General features: G+C 40.9%; 1 protein-coding gene across 18 annotated transcripts in view; it reads left to right on the top strand.

Annotated features, from left to right (window-relative positions):
• Positions 1-20,911, top strand: part of ppip5k2 (diphosphoinositol pentakisphosphate kinase 2) — a 70,401-nt gene that overhangs the window by 35,524 nt on the left and 13,966 nt on the right. For 4 of the 18 annotated variants that reach the window (XM_021601590.3, XM_021601588.3, XM_090233655.1 and 1 more), the window contains exons 19-28: positions 105-328; positions 762-889; positions 1,242-1,356; positions 1,626-1,733; positions 2,361-2,477; positions 2,907-3,086; positions 6,930-6,971; positions 7,122-7,295; positions 12,452-12,527; positions 14,589-14,708. In XM_021601590.3, coding sequence (XP_021457265.2) covers positions 105-328; positions 762-889; positions 1,242-1,356; positions 1,626-1,733; positions 2,361-2,477; positions 2,907-3,086; positions 6,930-6,971; positions 7,122-7,295; positions 12,452-12,527; positions 14,589-14,708 — 1,284 coding nt within the window. The remainder of the gene's footprint in view (positions 1-104; positions 329-761; positions 890-1,241; positions 1,357-1,625; positions 1,734-2,360; positions 2,478-2,906; positions 3,087-6,929; positions 6,972-7,121; positions 7,296-12,451; positions 12,528-14,588; positions 14,709-20,911) is intronic. The other 14 variants (XM_021601597.3, XM_090233658.1, XM_090233659.1 and 11 more) reach the window with 5 other exon arrangements.

Below are 20,911 nucleotides of genomic sequence, written 5' to 3'. Positions count from 1 at the left end.
CTTTTAACAGTAGAATTTCAAATGTCATACATTTCAAATTGTTCAAACAACTTGTTGTCCTGCACCTATAGTGTAATGTTCATTTGAAAAAAAATATTTTCTAGACATCCAGTTGTACCATAGTGAGACTCTGGATCTGATGCTGCGGCGCTGGGCCAAGCTGGAGAAGGACTTCCGGATGAAGAACGGCCGCTACAACATCAGCAAGATCCCAGACATCTACGACTGCATCAAGTACGACGTGCAGCACAACAGCTCCCTCAACCTGTCTAACACTATGGAGATCTACCGCCTGTCCAAGGCCCTGGCCGACATCGTCATTCCACAGGTATGTTCCAGGTTTGGATCAAAGATTTTATGATTGGCATTTATGTAGCTAGCGCCTTTCACCAAGACACTACAGTGATGCACAGCAGACGTACAGCACCAGTATACTCTCCATACATCGTGGTGAAGTTTGGAGTGATTTAATAGTGGCAGCCCCTATTACATTCTGCTTATAGATATAGTTTATTTGGTAAATATTTTCTTAACTCTTCTTGAACTGCACTGTTGGTTAAGGGCTTGTAAGTAAACATTTCACGGTAAGGTCTACCTACACCTGTTGTATTTGGCGAATGTGACAAATAGTTTGATTTATATCTTGTAGTGTTACCAGATAGACTAGTAATATGTGTTTGGTTAAAGGGACATTTGTTTTAGTGGCCACTGTTGTGCTCTTGTTGAAATAAACATGTTTTTTTACACCCCTGTCCCGTCAGGAGTATGGTATCTCTCAACCTGAGAAGCTGGACATAGCCAAGGGCTACTGCACCCCCCTCATTCGCAAGATCCGCTCCGACCTGCAGAGGACACAGGACGACGACACCGTCAACAAACTGCACCCTGTGTAAGACATTTCTCGAACTCGGGGCTCCAGAGTGGTGCAGCGCTCTAAGGCACTGCTTCTCAGTGCTAGAGGCGTCACTACAGACACCCTGGTTCGAATCCAGGCTGTATCACAATCGGCCGTGATTGGTAGTACCATAGGGCGGCGCACAATTGGCCCAGTGTCGTCCTGGTTTGGCCGGTGTAGGCCGTCATTGTAAACAAGAATTTGTTCTTAACTGACTTGCCAAGTTAAATAAAGGTTAAATAAAAATACATTTTAAAAAAACATGTGGAGTCACCATCCTCAGAGTAGTATCCATATCGGTCTCCCTATGAAATACAATTGCAGTTGTCTCATGTGTGTTGTCCAGGTATTCCCGTGGAGTCATGTCCCCGGAGCGTCATGTCAGGACCAGGCTGTACTTCACCAGTGAGAGCCACGTGCACTCCCTGCTCTCCATCCTCCGCTACGGAGCTTTCTGTGACGTGAGTCCTCTCTAACATTGGTCCTGAACTTCCGTACGTTTACATTTCTGTATTGTATCTATTGAACCAGTTTAAAGGGCCATGTTTCACATTAGAATCCACCGAACATTGTGTATTGCATATATGTATTAAATGATGTGTCACGTTTTTTTTGTGGTTTTTTTTTTTTTTTTTGTCTACCAAATATAACCACATTTTACCCAGAAAAATGTGGTTAATATGGCTTAAATATGTCTGAATCCCATATTTAACTGTTGCTCAAATCCCAGGAGACCAAAGATGACCAATGGAAGAGGGCCATGGAGTACCTCAAGGTGGTCAGCGAACTGAACTACATGACACAGATTGTAATCATGCTTTACGAGGACCCTAACAAGGTACTGTAAGGTCCAAGTATATGCCTGTGGGTTTTGGTTATGTTAACTAGCAGCCTGACTCAGCTGCTGACACCAGCTGAGTCATCACACAGCCACTGTAAGTGGGATTGTTGGAGTAGAACCAGATTTTATTTTCATAGCCGATATAGAATGGATCTATATCTATTTACTGAGGAAGTTGTCATACTAATGGCGCTCAGTATTATGACGCTCAGTATTATGGGTCATAGAGGTAACAATGCGCGTTCATCTCTACTTGTTTTGTGGTATGTTTTTGAGGGTAACACCAAGGTTATTATAATATTAATATAATAATAGTTAGGTGGGTGCTTATTATTTGTCCTATTTCACACATGTACAAGTGTGTATTATACGCATGTGTGAATTGGAAATGTTTATTTTTTTTCCGCATTTCCCAACTTCTCCTCGGAGATTGGGGTCACGGCCGGAGTCTGCCATTATCAACGACTGCCCTGTAGAAAATTAGGGCTCAAGGGCACATCAACATATTTTTTTTCACCTCGTCGGTTCTCGGATTCAAACTAGCAACCTTTCGGTTACTGGCCCAACACACGCCACGTTGCCTGCCACCTTATTATTACCAGAACCATTGTACCATTACTCTAGGACCCTTCGTCTGAGGAGCGCTTCCACGTGGAGCTGCATTTCAGCCCGGGAGCCAAGGGCTGTGAGGACGACAAAAACCTGCCCTCAGGGTTTGGCTACAGACCAGCTTCTCGAGAGGTACGGGGTCCCAGTATCTGAAGAAACCATGTGTGTGTGTCTCATTAGATGCATGTCTTTGTAGAACTGTGTAACCACTTTTAGGGTGGCGTATGGTGAATGCTGATGTAGTTACTGGGAAAAAGTTGATAGAAACGCTTATTGAGGTTAAAAGTGTTTTATGGGTGTGAGTTGTGTAGTTAATATTAGTATTCGGCTTACTCACATCTTGACAGGAAGTAGTTAATCTTAGAGGCAACATGAATGAGCCTATATCCTGTTAGTTTTTTTACTCCATTGTGTGTTTTTCTGAATAATCAGGAATTCTAAATCTTTTTTTTCCAAACCTCTGAAATCATCTTATTTCTTTTTCTCATGGTTTAAAGTGGACTATAACCTTCTTTTCCCTTATACATGATGTTCTACCAATCGTATCCCTGTCATCTCCAGAACGAGGGATCCAAGAAGAAGTCTAAGGAAGACAACGACGAGGAGTTGGCCGCCGCCAACGCCAAGCGGGACGAGCCGGACCGAGCAGCCCTAATGATGTTCAGGCCACTGGTGTCTGACCCCATCTACATCAACAGAAAGTGCCCACTGCCCCGCTCCAAAAAGATTGGCTCTGTGGAAGTAAGTGCCACCTTCAGGTCCAGTTCAGAATACACAGGTGGTATACAGGATAGACTGTATAAGAGTTGTAAAGTGTCACAACAAACGTACACTATGATAGTCACCTGCTAGCTACATTGGTGATAAAAATGCCTGGTTAGTGGTACTGCTCTTGCATGTAATTGGCTTGAATTGGTTTTTGGGTTAGTACTGTGTAGTGTTGTATGTTTACAGCAGAGCTATGCAACAGAATAACAATGTGCACTGAAAGGGGTCACCTGATGAGTCACCAGCCCCCTTTGGAATGTAAGCTTACTGTGTTACTTATTACAGTAATATACCATTACAATTAGAACAAGGAGTGATTTTTAAGGTCTCAAAACAATGCTGGTGTGACTACCTTCTCTCAATAGCCCAGCCGCGAGCAAGTAACAATTGTAAAATGTACACTACCTTTCAAACGTTTGGGGTCACTTAGAAATGTCCTTGTTCTTGAAAGAAAAGCCATTTTTTTGTCCATTAAAATAACATCAAATTGATCAGAAATACAGTGTAGACGTTGTTAATGTTGTAAATTACTATTGTAGCTGGAAACGGCAGATTTTTAATGGAATATCTACATAGGTGTACAGAGGCCCATTATCAGCAACCATCACTCCTGTGTTCCAATGGCATGTTGTATTAGCTAATCAGAGTTTATCATTTTAAAAGGCTAATTGATCATTAGAAAACCCTTTTTCAATTATGTTAGCACAGCTGAAAACTGTTGTTCTGATTAAATAAGCAATAAAACTGGCCTTCTTTAGACTAGTTGAGTGTCTGGAGCATTATCATTTGTGGGTTCGATTACAGGCTGAAAATGTCCAGAAACAAATACTTTTTTCTGAAACTCGTCAGTCTATTCATGTTCTGAGAAATGAAGACTATTCCATGCAAGAAATTGCCAAGAAACTGAAGAACTCGTACAACACGGTGTACTACTCCCTTCACAGAACAGCGCAAACTGGCTCTAACCAGAATAGAAAGAGTGGCAGGCCCCGGTGCACAACTGAGAAAGAGGACAAGTATATTGTGTTTAGTTTGAGAAACAGAAACCTCACAACTCCTCACCTGGTAGCTTCATTAAATAGTACCTGCAAAACACCAGTCTCAACGTCAACAGTGAAGTGGCGACTTCGGGATGCTGGCCTTCTAGGCAGAATTCCTCTGTCCAGTGTCTGTGTTCTTTTGCCCGTCTTAATCCTTTATTTTTATTGGCCAGTCTGAGATATGGCTTTTTCTTTGCAACTCTGCCTAGAAGGCCAGCATCCCGGAGTCGCCTCTTCACTGCTGACGTTGAGACTGGTGTTTTGCGGGTACTATTTAATGAAGCTGCCAATTGAAGATTTGTGAGGCGTCTGTTTTTCAAACTAGACACACTAATGTACTTGTCCTCTTGCTCAGTTGTGCATCGGGGCCTTCCACTCCTCTTTCTATTCTGGTTACAGCCAGTTTGCGCTGTTCTGTGAAGGGAGTAGTACACAGCGTTGTATGAGATCAATTAGCCTTTTTAAATGATAAACTTGGATTAGCTAACACAACGTGCCAATGGAACACAGGAGTGATTGTTGCTGATAATGGGCCTCTGTACGCCTATGTAGATATTCCATACAAAATCTGCCGTTTCCTGCTACAATAGTCATTAACAATGTCTACACTGTATTTCTGATCAATTTGATGTTATTTTAATGAACAAAAAATGTGCTTTTCTTTCATAAACAAGGACATTTCTAAGTGACCCCAAACTTTTGAACAGTAGTGTATCTTTGATGGTCCATCTTTGCATGAACACACAAAAGTCCTCAAAGGAAGCACTTTGCTATTCTACAAGTAGCGTTGGCCTTGGTCGTTGAGAGAAATGAAGTGCCACGTTAGCTATGAAGCTTTCAGCAAACTCACCTCTGAAAGTTGTTTCCTGTAATTTGAAACTTTGTTTTTATCTGGATCTTCAACTTCTTTGCTTGCAATATTCAGATCTATGTCTGTATATATTCATGTTGATATATTTAATTTATTTTTTTATGTAATATTGAAATCTATTTCTGTGTACCCACCCACACACAAAACATTGCTGTATGTTGCTGAGTGTGGTGAGTGCATGGTAACTACTGGTCTTTGAAAATGTTGTAGAAACTAATCAATTTTTAATTTTAAGTGGTGGTCACCAATACACGTTCTTAGAAGAAATTTGCTCATTTTTACATCTGCATTCTACACTTTACCTTTATAAAATTCAGCTTGATGCAGTCACTCAGGTTATAAGTAATGATAAATATTTTGTAATAATAATTTTGTTGTTGTCTAGAAGTCAATGTTATTTGCTAAATTCATATCTACTGCACCTTCTAATCTCCATTGCATATACTTCAGTAATGCACTAAGTCACACCCCCCACAGGACACCTTGCATGTGCATAAGAGTGCCACATTTCTATTTACGTTTGTTTCCTTCAGATCACAAGGAAATGTTCTGCAAGCAGCGTGTACCATCACTTTTGCCAAACAGCAACCCCTATGTTTCAAATTCACCAGTTGCACAGCAAAATTACAAATGTTAAATCAACTCTCATAGGGTTAAAATTAACACGGTGTCCGTGTTGTTCCACACTACACCGAGCTAATGTTAGACTTTCGAAAATGTTAGAAACTCTGAAAGTACAGTATTAAAAGCTAACTGTAAATAGTTGAAGATGTATATTGACCAACACTGGTTATTGTGTTGCATTCACTATATACCCGTGTAAGTGTTAAAATCAACTCAACAAGAGTATATTTTTAACTTGAATTGTTGATTACGTTGTCATAACTGGTGGCAGGTAGCCTAGTGGTTTAGAGTGTTGGGCCAGTAACCGAAAGGTCGCTGGTTCAAATCCCTGAGCCGACTAGGTGAAATATCTGTCAATGTGCCCTTGAGCACAGCACTTAACCCTAATTGTTCTGGATAAGAGCGTCAGCTAAATGACTAAAATGTCAATGTAATACTGCTGGCTTTTAAGGGTATATATTACAAAAGCAACTATCTCTGTACATCTTTTGGCTAATAGTGAATATTGTGCCTTACCCACAGTATTATAGTGAATATTGTCCCTCACCCACTGTATTGTAGTGTAGATTGTCCCTCCTCACCCACTGTATTGTAGGGAATATTGTCCCTCCTCACCCACTGTATTGTAGGGAATATTGTCCCCCACCCACAGTATTATAGTGAAGATTGTCCCCCACCCACTGTATTGTAGTGAAGATTGTCCCTCACCCACTGTATTGTAGTGAAATTGTCCCTCACCCACAGTATTGTAGTGAAATTGTCCCTCACCCACAGTATTGTAGTGAAATTGTCCCTCACCCACAGTATTGTAGTGAAATTGTCCCTCACCCACAGTATTATAGTGAAATTGTCCCTCACCCACTGTATTGTAGTAAAATTGTCCCTCACCCACTGTATTGTAGGGAATATTGTCCTTCACCCACTGTATTATAGTGTAGATTGTCCCTCCTCACCCACTGTATTATAGTCACTGGTCTTTCACATTATCACATGGTGTTGGCAGTACACTGTTTGGTGATTTAACTTGACCTAATACATTACACCAGCTGTATGCTGACACTAATGCTGAGAGAACAGTCTACACACATCAGCTAAAGTTGCCCAGGGCTACATTTACTTTAAAATGTATGTATTGATTGTTAATTATCTGATTAACGAACTTGTGCCAGGATCACAGAATTGACCTGCATGTCAATGTGACCCGGAAATGGACAGTCTAACAATTGCTAGTACATTGATCTTTCTCCTTTTTTGTGTGTGTTTTTTTAACTTTCCTTTTAGTCCCCATTGCAGCCAGACTTTATCAAGACCGCAGCTGGCAAAGTATGACGATACATTATACCAAACCTAAACAAAAAAACAGTTCCTACTTGTGAATGTTGATGGGACACACATACATTAGCTGGAGACTGTTCTTTTTTTTTTTGTAATGTTGCATGACTGTGCTGTTTCTGCCCCCTCTCTCACTTCCAGGAAGAGAGCCCCCTGAGTGTGTCTAGCCCTGACTCTATTGGTACCTGGCTTCATTACACCTGTGGTGTTGGTACTGGGCGTCGAAGACGCAGATCAGGGGACCAAATCACTTCCTCCCCTGTCTCCCCCAAATCACTGGCTTTCACATCCAGTATTTTTGGCTCATGGCAACAGGTTTTTACCCATTTTAATTTATTATCCACACAAACAGATGACACCTACTCTTGTTCATGTGCACTTAAAAACACTGCTGCGGTCAGCAAGGACACCTAATCAGCAGATTGATGTAAAGATGCCATTTTTACCCCTATTCGCAATTTCAAAAAATGGGTGCCATTTTCATAATTAAAAAAAAACAACCTAAATGGTACTGGGAAGAATGATTCCTTTTTGTCTTTCATTTTTTGGGGGGGTCATTCGGTTCATTGGGTCCATACAGTGAAGATGATAACTCTTGAAACAAGGTTACATTTTAGTGTCTTAAATTGTAATAGCATTGCAATTCAAAGATTGCTGGCTATGGGATACTCATTTTGCACTGTATTTAAAAAATATATATATATATTTTGCAACTAACGTTGTTGCTCTGCTGCCTTGGTGGAATTCACACTTTCCTCACAATGTGGCCACAATGTCTACTAGAGGTACACCTAAAGTGCTTAGCACCAACCAGCTAATGAGACACTGTCTGTGGCTCTCTCCCTGGTTTCATCTTTGTTGAGGTTTCTCCCTGTTTTGTTGTTCCCCGGGTAAATATATTTTAAAAACATTTTTTTATCAAATACCTACCTGCTCATGGACTCTTTCAATGATGGCTGTGTGAAATACAGTACCAGTCAAACGTCTGGACACACTTAGTCATTCAAGGGTTTTTCTTAATTGTTTTACTATGTTCTACATTGTAGAATAATAGTGAAGACGTCAAAACTTTGAAATAACACATATGGAATCATGTAGTAACCAAAAAAGTGTTAAACAAATCTAAATATATTTTATACTTGATGTTGAGATGTCTGTAACTTGAACTCTGTGAAGCATTTATTTGGGCTGTAATTTCTGAGGCTGGTAACCCAGAGTTTCCTCTGCAGCTGAGGAAACTCTGGGTCTTCCTTTCCTGTGGAGATCCTAATCAGAGCCAGTTTCATCAAAGAGCTTGATGGTTTTTGTGACTGTACTTGGAAGATACTTTCAAAGTTCTTGACATTTTCCACATTGACTGACCTTCATTTCAGTAATGATGGACTGTTGTTTCTCTTTGCTTATTTGAGCTGTTCTTGCCATAATATGAACTTGGTCTTTTACCACATAGAGCTATATTCTGTATACCCCCCCTACCTTGTCACAACAAATTAACTTTTAACAAGGCACATCTGCTAATTGAAATGCATTCCAGGTGACTACCTCATGAAGCCGGTTGAGAGAATGCCAAGAGTGTGCAAAGCAGTCAAGGCAATGGATGGCTACTTTGAAGAATCTCAAATATAACACATTTTTGTTTACTACATGATTCCATGTGTGTTATTTCATAGTTCTGATGTCTTCACTATTATTCTACAATATATAAAATAGTAAAACATAAAGTAGAAGCCTGGGATGAGTAGGTGTGTCCAAACCTTTGACTGGTACTCTATATTCCACTATATTGGTATCAATACTCTATATTCCACTATATTGGTATCAATACTCTATATTCCACTATATTGGTATCAATACTCAATATTCCACTATATTGGTATCAATACTCTATATTCCACTATATTGGTATCAATACTCTATATTCCACTATATTGGTATCAATACTCTATATTCCACTATATTCATAACTTGAACAACAGAATGTATGTCTTTCTTTTGTCATGCATTTTTACGTTTTGCCAACAAGAAAAGCCATAATCGAACCAGTCTGTCTGCACAGTTTGGTGTCGTTCTTTTCATCCATCTAAGAGACTAGGTAAAGACCACTCTTTATATTAATCTGCTGAAACAGACATTAGCTGTCCTTCGCGACTCGCTCGGATTTGCTGTTGAGTGAGAATTTGAACAATAATCTGGGCCACTATCAGAGTGGCTAGTGTGACTAACTAACATGCAGATTTTGGAGATCTGTTTGGGGTGGGATGTCCGTCCTAAGCTTGCCTGCCGCTTATGCCTCCAAGAAATTTGGCCCAACTCGGCTGCGATGGAATTTAACACACTCTTTTCTAATGGGTCACTGCTTTGCTCAAATCAAATGTAAAGCAGGCTATTTCAACTACATTTCTCACCCCATTTGCCAAATGGACACAACCAGATTTGAATGTGAAATTGGCTGTATTTTATACTTTTGACCAGATTATATTAACGATAGGGCCATTGAAGTCATCCTATAAAGGGGGAATGCAGTGTGAATATTTAAAGCAGGTCTAAGGTTGACACTAAATCATATATTGAAAGGTGATATCTTTCAATTATAGCAGTGATCAATAATAGTATGTATTATAGAATATATATATGTGTGTGTGTGTATAATAGTATGTATTATATCATATATTATAATAGTATGTATTATAGTATATTAAACAGTGCATTCTGAAAGTATTCAGACCCCTTCCCTTTCTCCACATTGTTACGTTTACAGCCTCATTCTAAAATTGATTTTTTTTATATATAAAAAATGTTTTTGTCCATCTACTCACACTACCCCATAATGATAAAGCAAAAGCGTTTAATTTTTTTGCAAATTTATAAAAAAATTAAACCAAACTTATTTACTGAAGTATTCAGACCGTTTGTTATGAGATTTGAAATTGAGCTCCAGTGCGTCCTGTTTCCATTGATCATCCTTGATGTTTCTACAACTTGATTGGAGTCCAACTGTGGTAAGTTCAATTGATTGGACATGATTTGGAAAGGAAAACGCACCCGATTTGGAAACACATCTTTCTGTATAAGGTCCCACATTTGACAGTGCATGTCAGAGCAAAAACCAAGCAATGAGGTTGAAGAAATTGTTCGTAGAGCTCCGAGATATTATTGTTGAGGCACAGATCTGGGGAAGGGTACCAAAACTTTTCTGCAGCTTAGATGGTCCCCAGTGGCCTTGTCATCCTTAAGTGGAAGAAGTTCAAGACTCTCCCCAGAGCTGGCTGTCCTGCCAAACTGCGCAATCGGGGGAGAAGGGCCTTGGTCAGGGATGTGACCAAAAACCCTATGGTCACTCTGACAGAGCTCCAGCGTTTCTCTGTGTAGATGGGAGAACCTTCCAGAAGGACAACCATCTCTGCAGCACTCCACCAATCAGGCCTTTATGGGAGAGTGGCCAGACGGAAGCCACTACTCAGTAAAAAGCATATGACAGCCCACTTGGAGTTTGCCAAAGGGCACTTTAAGGACTCTTAGACTATGAGAAACAAGATTCTCTGGTCTGATGAAACCAAGATGGAACTCTTTGGCCTGAATGCCAAGTGTCTGGCGGAAACATGGCACCATCCCTACGGTGAAGCATGGTGGTGGCAGCATCATGTTGTCATGTTTTTCAACGGCAGGGACTGAGAGACTAGTCAGGATTGAGGGAAAGATGAATGGCGCAAAGTTCAGAGAGATCCTTGATATAAACTGGGGTGAAGGTTCACCTTCCAACAGGACAATGACCCTAAGTGCACAGCCAAGACAACGCAAGAGTGGGTTTGGGACAAGTGTCTGAATGTCTTTGAGTGGCCCAGCCAGAGCCCGGACTTGAACCCGATCGAACATCTCTGGAGAGAACTGAAAATAGCTGTGCAGCGATGCTCCCCATCCAACCTGACAGAGCTTGAGAGAATCTGTAGAGAAGAATGGGAGAAACTCCCCAAATACAGGTGTGCCATGCTTGTAGCGTCATACCCAAGAAGACTTGAGGCTGTAAACGTTGCCAAAGGTGATTCAACAAAGTACTGAGTAAAGGGTCTGAATACTTATGTAACTGTTATTTCATTATTTTTTTGGTCATTATGGTGTGTTGTGTGTAGATTGAGAGAAGAAAAAAAACGATTTTAATCAATTTCAGAATAAAGCTGTAACAAAATGTGTGAAAAGTCATGGGGGTCTGAACACTGTATATTATAATAATATGTATGTATTAAAGAATATTATAATAGTATGTATTATAGTATAATGTATTTGCTGTCAGAGGACACGTGACTGAGTTAAAGGTGCTTATATTATGGCTGTATGTGTGGCGGCACTTGAATGTCTTCATCACACCGTCTGTACAGTACCTAACCACCTACATTTACATCACACTGATGTCATTTACTACAACTGTAGCGTATAGGCTATACCCTACTGTACATAATTAGAAAAGGCATCATTGTAGGCGAACATACAATGATGGACAATTTTATGTATATTTGCCTCAGACTTTCCGAGAAACTCTTATCTCTCAGCCAAACTCACAGCAGGCTAGGTCAGTGCTAGAAGAAGCTTTTATTGGCTTGTCCACACCTCCCCTGTAACTATTCCCCAGGTGATTGCTGTAAATGAGAACATGTTCTCTGTCATCTCACCTGGTAAAATAAGGGTTAAATAAATACAAAATAAACCCACCACTTCCTGTAATGTGGGGTTTCTGTATGGAGCCTGGTTGGTTTTAGTCACTAAGATGGGTCTTCTGCCCTACTAGACAGGGGGTTACCCTTCCTGGTCCTCCAGGTGAGCCATGTGAGGTGTGAGAATGGGCTCACAGTGTGCTCATTGTCTTCGTGCTCTCATGACCTTTCAATCCACTGACACAGACCAGGATCCTGCTGTGAGGTCCGCCCCACTCCACCTCTACCTCCCTTCACCCCCCCCCCCCCTAAAAAAAAGGCAGAGGATCCGCTCATTTCAAGTTTGTCTCGTTTTTTTGTTGTTGTCCGTGCACGAAACGGAGATATTAACATCTTGGATGGGAAAATGAGAACACCAAACTCAACTTCTTTCTTCGTGTTTTGTCTTCACTTTGACTTTTTTTTCTTTAACACGGGTGTAATGTGTATCTTGGTTAAAGTTGTGCAGTCTTGATTGTTTGAAACCTGATTTTCTGCAAACTGTTGCCACGTCCATCCTCGTCCCTCAACTCCTGCATCTCTTCTCACCCGCTGTGTCCTCCGTAATGTCCAACCTCTCACGTGGCATGGACTTCGTGTGGCCATAGGGATGTTGCATGTTCATCTTTCTTTTCTTCTGCTGATTAGTCTTTGTTGGCGTCTGCACTACCATTTCCCTCTGCTGCTTATTGACATGTCTTTCCAGAAAAAGGCATCCGTTTCAGTGAGGTTGTGGACGAGTTTCAGTGAAATGTGGTAATTATAGTTTTTTGTTTTCTCCTCTAGGTTCTGTCAGAGAACAATGCCCATGCACAGCGACCTGGTAGACTATACTCTGAACACAAACTCACCCCAGGAGTAGGTAAGCATAATCACTGCTTTTAGGACGTTTGAAACAAATTAGCTCCAATTTATCACTTTATATTATTAAGAAATGTAAAAAAAAAAATGAAAATGTTCTTTTTTTTTAAAGAATGTGATTTAGATGTTTCATTATATCCCTAGTTTTCAAATGTTTTAGTGTCTTCACATTACTTCAGCACAACTTCAACGTGAGGGCAAATATTGGAAGTAACTTTTGCAATGCAATGATTTTTTTTTAATGATGTCAGATTTGTTCTGTACTGTATGTTTTCTGACGCATCTCAAATCTTTGCTTTGTGTTGACGGAGCCTCAAGCACCTGAAGTGTCATACACTGGCTGCTCTCTTCACAATTAACAATCAATTACTACATCTGTGTTGTGGAGCTTGTTTGACCAAGTAATACTGTCAACAAGCTGTTAAGCATACTTTAGACAAAGATTTTTGCCACACAACTAATACAGTGCTGACTCAATTTCTCATACATGCTGGTAATGTCCTTAGTGACCTAAAATGTTGTAGCCACAGCAAATTCTTATCAAAATATTAGGGATTTGTTGCTGGCTACCATTTTAGAAATGGCTGTCCTACACCTTCATTCTTTTCTTTCACTTTTTTCTTCAGTTTTGATATTTTTGTATCACTAAGTAACGCTTTGATATTACAAACTATCATGTTTGTATTGTTATTATTTATCTTAATTTTGATCGTATTATTTGTGATGGTATCTAGTAGTTAGTAGTTTATGCCTGTGTATCGTACCAGGTTCTTGGCTCATAATTAGCTGTGCAATGAAGATGACAGTCATCAAGATACGTAGCAACTGTATAATAGCCTAGTGGTTAGAGGACGTAGTTATCAACTTGCAGTGACCTGGATCAGGTTTCCCGATTGCGTTGGAAATGAGGCTTTTACCAATGTTCTAACTATGCATCGTTCATAACGACCGAAGAAGCTGTAACATGCGTTACCCAAAACACCACGTGAATAACACTCGCCAAGTGCATCTTTACATGCGTTACCCAAAACACCACGTGAATAACACTCGCCAAGTGCATCTTTACATGTGTTTCCCATAACACCAGGTAGCTAACACTCGCCAAGTGCATCTTTACATGCGTTTCCCATGACACCATGTAGATAACATTCGCCAAGTGCATCTTTACATGCGTTTCCCATGACACCAGGTAGATAACACTCGTCGAGAGCATGTGTCAATACCGAAAAGATTGAAAGAAGGCAGCGCTGATCTCTGATCAGTTTTCTTCATTCAAATTCTTACCCTCCCATTTTAGAATGAATGCGCAATAATGACCCCGGACCAGCTCATGGAGAATCTATCACATATGGCTGCAATAATTTGAGTCATTTTATTCTAATGGCTTACCCTATGATAATGCACAAAATCACAGATTTGGCACATCACGTTTACGCATCATTTAAATGTATTGAGGCACAATTACATTAACCTGCAATTAGCAAACTATAACTCAATATGATTTAAATATTTCGGCCTAATAAGTAGTTTAAAAGTTGTTGTTTTTTATCCTTGCTTGGCTAGGTTGTAACAATTGCTAACTTGTATTTGTACTGTATATTGATATATTAAGATATTGGCGGTCAAAGATAGGATGTGTTTCTGTCTATGTTTAGCAGAAATATTTGTTGTGTAGGGGAGGGCAATAAATAATCGAACAACGCACTTACATGTTTTACAAGTAGGTTGAGGCAGTCGTTAAATTACAAGCATTTTCAAGTGCAAGTTTAGTAACAAAGGTTTTGGTCAACAACTCGGAGATATAACATTGCTCCTAGGAAGGTTTTTACAATTTACCCAGGTCTATAATGTCGGCCCAAAAGTTAGGAATTACACCACCCCTCCTCCCCCTCCCACAAGGCCATCCTCATGCCAAGTGACATTACTGTCATTATGTGAAGGCTCTTATGAGGCTGCACAGGGTCTTTTTTGTGGCAAGAATCTCCTAGAAATGCATGCTGCATGCATTCCAATGGTGTGGACCAAATGGTTGTTGTATGTATCTTCTCTTAACTCCCACCAGGGTCTCATTGCGCTGGTCTCTTTAGCACCATGGTGCTCGGGGCCTCCTCCAGTGCACCTAACCTACAAGATTATGCTCGCGCGCACCGTAAAAAGCTGACCTCTTCTGGCTTCTTAGATGGTATGTGCAAACACGCACACACATCTTTAAAAAAAAAAAAAAAAGATGAACCCTTGCTCATTTCTCTAAAGGAATCCTGTAATTTCCTCCTGTGTATTTCAATAGGAAATACATGAATGTATTCTGACACTTTGTGTCGGTCCCTCTAATTTACCATATTGTGTTTTTGGACAGAAACATAATTCATGTTATTGGGAGAATAAATTGTAATAATCCATATTTTTTGTTAATATGGTGAAGTCCATTGTTTTGGTAGGGAATTTAAGGTTTATTCATACAAAATAAGACGTATTTTTCCGGAGTTGTGCACAATGTTGCACTCAGTACTGATCCCCCTCATAACTTCTTTTAATAATCAATATCTTATTAAAGTATCTTACTTTCAATTCAAATTAATTGCGGGTCAAATATTCCTGTCTCAGAAATCTTGTACTATATCGATTTAGCTAGACGATGAGGTGTGAACATCCATTATTTCATTCATTACTACATTTAAAAATAATAATAAATTACTCATGCAAACAATTTCTTATGGCTAGAATCCGAACCGGACATCTGCACACGTAACTAAGATGCAACTAAACATTTAGCTTTTATCTCAAACAGTTGCGTGTGCAGATCTCAAGTAAGGACTTGGCCCTCAATCACAGTTTACCTTCAATCAATTTAAATCATCCGTGATTTATTTTTTGGGAAAATTTACAATTTTTTTGGAATTTGTATTACAAATAACATTTTAAAATGTAAAACTTTGTTCCTGTAGTTACTGTAGCTAGCTGTAAAGCGCATATGTTGTAATATGCTTGGAAAGTAGATCACAGCTGGAGGAGACACCTCGTCATTTTTTCGGGATATGTTTTTGACACGACAGGTAGCAAGTAAAAGTGTGTGAACGGTTGCTAACTATCTGTAAATATCTTAAGCTAACTGGCTAATTAACTTAGCTAGCTGGCTAACTTTGGGGCGAAACAATGAACGTATTTACAGTTGGTTAGCTACCGCATCGCTCTTTGCTAGCAAACTTAATGCTCCCTTCAAAACTAGTAAAGTGTCTCCACTAATGTCTACATTTTGGCGTCTCCACTTAACAACCATATTATTCAGTGTTGGGGTCCATTCCATTTCAATTATAAATTGGAATTGGAATTTCAGTTTAATTCCGAAATTGACTTAATTTAAATGGAATTGACCACATCCCTGGTTTTGTAGCCATATTACACTCTTCAAACAGTTGTCTACAAATACTTTATTGTAATTTGGTTATGAATATTGTCGTTGAATACGTTTTTTTTGTAGTTTTCTTAAGCCAGCCTTTGTAGCTTTTCTGTATTTTTATGCATTTTAGATAATCCTTTTGGACCTTTCCAGACATTTTTGATAGAGCTTTTATTAAAACAGCCCTATTCCACAAAGTTTAGAAAATAATTGTTGTATTATGCTGGCAGACTGTGGAATAAGGTGTAGATGATAATATTTTTGTGTTTATTTGATTGCTCACCCAGTTTTAGAACGCTACGAAGTACTACACGTTATAGCACTTTTGCACAGACTGTTTCACTGTTGTCATTTACATGGGCATTTGATTTCAAGCCGGAGTCATTCCACCACAAAAAGCACAAGAAATAGCATTTCGCCACCCCCCATCTCAGATTGTTCTGAAATCATTTGTATAGTTCGAAACAGATAAGATTTAGTATTCCTGAAACATTATTTTGTTGAAATATACAACGTTACCAAAAATATGTGGACACCTGCTCGTCGAACATCTCATTCCAAAATCATGGGGATTAATATGGAGTTGGTCCTCCTTTTGTTGCTGTCACAGCCTCTACTCTTCTGGGAAGGCTTTCCCCTAGATGTTGGAGTATTGCTGCAGGGTCTTGCTTCCATTCAGCCACAAGAGCATTAGTGAGGCAGGGCACTGATGTTGGCCGATTAGGCCTGGCTCGCAGTCAGCGTTCCAATTCATCCCACAGGTGTTCGATAGAGTTGAGGTCAGGGCTCTGTGCAGGCCAGTCAAGTTTTTCCACACTAATCTTGACAAAGCATTTCTGTATGGACCTCACTTTGTGCACGGGGGCATTGTCATGCTGAAACAGGAAAGGACCTTCCTTGCCCGAACCATGAAAAACAGCCCCAGACCATTATTCCTCCTCCACCCAACTTTACAGTTGGCACTATGCAGTGGGGCAGGTAGCGTTCTGCTGGCATCCGCCAAACCCAGATTCGTCCGTCAGACTGCCAGATGGTGAATTCATCACTCCAGAGAACACGTTTCCACTGCTCCAGAGTCCAATGGGGGCGAGCTTTACACCACTCCAGCCGACGCTTGGCATTACGCATGGTGATCTTAGGCTTGTGTGCGGCTGCTCGGCCATAAAAAACCATTTCATGAAGCTCCTGACTAACAGTTATTTGGTTGGTGTTACTTCCAGAGGCAGTTTGGAACTCGGTAGTGAGTGTTGCACCTCAGGACTCACGATCCCGTTCTGTGAGCTTGTGTGCAGCTCTAGCAAGGCAAAAATTTGAGGTAGTAATTGCTGGAAAGGTGGCATCCTATGATGGTGCCACGTTGAAAGTCACTGAGCTTGGCCCCCCGAGTGGCGCAGGCGTCACTACTGCCTGTGGTTCGATCCCAAGCTGTGTCACAGCCGGCCGTAACCAGGAGTCCCATAGGGCGGTGCACAATTGGCCTAGCATCGTCCGGGTTTGGGGAGGGTTCCTTGACTCATCACGCTCTAGTGACTCCTTGTGGCGGGCCGTGCACCTGCAAGCTGACCTCAGTTGAACAGTGTTTCCTCCCACAGAGTGGTGCGGCTGGCTTCCGGGTTAAGCGACCAGGTGTTAAGAAGCAGCTCGGCTTGGCGGGTCATTTTTCAAAGGACGCATTACTCGACCTCTCCCGAGCCCGTTGGGGAGTTGCAGCAATGAGACAAGATCGTAACTACCAATTGGATATCACAAAATTGTGGAGAAAAAGGGGATACAATTACAACAAACAAACAAAAATTATAATCACTGAGCCATTCTACTGCCAATGTTTGTCTATGGAGATTGCATGGCTATGTGCTCGATTTTATACACCTGTCAGCAATGGATGTAGCTGAAATAGCCGAATTCACACATTTTTGTGTATATAATGTAATTTGATATCTGAGCAATTAAGCTAATTGATTGTACCCAAGTTGTCCATTTATTTTATTTATAAGATTCATATAATCTTTAATAAATGTAGTACCTAATATCCGATTTAGACCATAATTCTTACTAACAATAAGTAAGACATGAGGAATTCAATAAAATGGTAAAAAGGCCACCCACGGACACCCCACCCCAACAACCACGCCAATCCCACCCCAACAACCACTCCAATCCCACCCCAACAGCCACGCCAATCCCACCCCAACAACCACGCCAATCCCACCCCAACAACCTGTATACAGTATCAGGTCTCTGTTTGACAAATATTATGGATCTGCTGCTTGGACTATTGCTTATTCATCATTCGTAATGTATTCCCTGTGAATCGGGTGAATTTTGAAATCGGCCATTGAAGTCGCTTGCATTGTTTACAATAAATTTGTTTTGCCCACTAGATGTCGCTGTTCCTGATGCTTTTATCCGTTTTGCTGGTCTCTTGTGTTTTATTAAATGGATCACAACATTTCCTCTGCAACCTTGGGTAGAAAACCAATAGCTTTTGCTCATGATGAAAATACATTGTGTGGTCATCCTCACAATAGAAACCAGTCCTCCATGAAAAGTGATTCAGTTTGTCCTTCTCTTAGGCTTAACTTGTGTCCAGGAAACGGCCCCTTTGTGTGTTTTATTCCCTTTAAAAAAAGGGTATGGATTAGTTCATTCCTGGTGAACAAGCAAACCATTAGGCTACATCAATTCTAATGGTTTCAATTGTAAAAGTCCCAAACACAAACTCTATAGTGTTTTGCAAGTGTAATGGTATTGGGGCTGGGTTGGGTTTAATGGTAAATGTCACTAATCACACTAAATATTAGGGATGCAATAGTACACAGCAACTGCTTGGGGCCCCAGGCCGTTAGGGGACTCCTGAGGGCTGACAGACTTTACTCCACAGCAATGTCTCAAAATGTGTCAACCACAACCCCCTCCCCCTTAAACAACCAATGTACGATTTGCAATGACATCTCAGTAGGAAACTGCCCTAAAGGGGCCCCATGAAGAGAGGGGAAACACACAAAAAAAAGCACATTTGACGAGATACCGCTGTCTTTCAAATCCGCTGTGTGGGAAATGTTGGATTCAGCGTGCAATACGATGACGAGGGTAAGAAGACCGTAAACAAACAAAGTACAGTCTGCAAGCATTGCTTTGCCCCTGTCAGCTACTCGAGTGGAAACACTTCAAACGTGATGTGTCATTTACGTGGCCGTCACCCGGCTGTATCCCTTGTAGGTAAAGCTGGAGCAAAGAGAGTCCACTCGTTTGCGAAAAACACAACAATCTCTCGTTGCTGCCTTCCAACAACAATTTGCGACAAATTCAGAAAAACATAAAGAAATAACAAAAGCAGTGGGGGTATTCATCATAGCCAAAGATTTGCCGCCCTATTCGGTGGTTACTGACTCGGGATTTCGTCACCTGATGATTTTCTTAAACCGCGTTACAATGTCCCCTCCCGCACACATTTCAGTAGCAAAGTAATTCCCAAACTCTATGAAACATCACGGAGAGAAAATGAAAACAAATTGATACAGACACCCTATATACCTCTCTCCACGGATAGTTGAACCTCCAGAGGAACTCAAAGCTACCTCACTGTGATGGTTCACTATGTACTGGAAGCTACCTCACTGTGATGGTTCACTATGTACTGGAAGCTACCTCGCTGTGACGGTTCACTATGTGCTGGAAGCTACCTCACTGTGACGGTTCACTATGTGCTGGAAGCTACCTCACTGTGACGGTTCACTATGTACTGGAAGCTACCTCACTGTGACGGTTCACTATGTGCTGGAAGCTACCTCACTGTGACGGTTCACTATGTACTGGAAGCTACCTCACTGTGACGGTTCACTATTACTGGAAGCTACCTCACTGTGACGGTTCACTATGTGCTGGAAGCTACCTCACTGTGACGGTTCACTATGTGCTGGAAGCTACCTCACTGTGATGGTTCACTATGTACTGGAAGCTACCTCACTGTGATGGTTCACTATGTACTGGAAGCTACCTCACTGTGACGGTTCACTATGTGCTGGAAGCTACCTCACTGTGACGGTTCACTATGTGCTGGAAGCTACCTCACTGATGGTTCACTATGTACTGGAAGCTACCTCACTGTGATGGTTCCCTATGTACTGGAAGCTACCTCACTGTGATGGTTCCCTATGTACTGGAAGCTACCTCACTGTGATGGTTCACTATGTCCTGGAAGCTACCTCACTGTGACGGTTCACTATGTGCTGGAAGCTACTTCACTGTGATGGTTCACTATGTACTGGAAGCTACCTCACTGTGACGGTTCACTATGCGCTGGAAGCTACCTCACTGTGATGGTTCACTATGTGCTGGAAGCTACCTCACTGATGGTTCACTATGTACTGGAAGCTACCTCACTGTGATGGTTCACTATGTACTGGAAGCTACCTCACTGTGATGGTTCACTATGTACTGGAAGTTACCTCACTGTGATGGTTCACTATGTACTAGATTAGGAGATTAGATTAGAGCTACGTGTTGCAAACGCATCCCTTGTATGAGAGTCATACAAACGCACACTTTACTTAAATACAAAGAAACCGTACCGTTACCGTTGCCCACAAACTGTGATACATACCAAACCGTGGGTCTACTGTACCGTTGCATCCCTACTAAGTATGGAGATGTGTTTTTCAATACAATTATTAGTAAACAACTGCCATGCAATGGTTTATAATTGAATTAGGGTTGTCACATTTTAGTCACAAACTCATTTCTCCAAAGTTTTGAGCTTGTATGAAACGTCTTGAGAATTGCATAGGGATAGCTGTCTCAGAGAGAGGCCACTTGTTGGACTGGTCAAGGAGAGTTGGGTTGAAGCTATAGGTTTATAAGAGAAGGACAAACTGAATTGCTTTCATGGAGAACTGGCTTTGAATTGCGAGGATGATCACACCATTTATTTTAATCATGAGCCAAATCTATTGCTTTTCTACCCAGAGTTGCAAAGAAAAGGTCGTGTT

The sequence above is a fragment of the Oncorhynchus mykiss genome, chromosome 5 (assembly GCF_057628025.1).
Source record: "Oncorhynchus mykiss isolate SJ-2025 chromosome 5, ASM5762802v1, whole genome shotgun sequence".
Lineage (NCBI taxonomy): Eukaryota > Metazoa > Chordata > Actinopteri > Salmoniformes > Salmonidae > Oncorhynchus > Oncorhynchus mykiss.
Note: the sequence above shows the minus strand (reverse complement) of the source record. Positions and strands in the feature narration are given on the sequence as shown.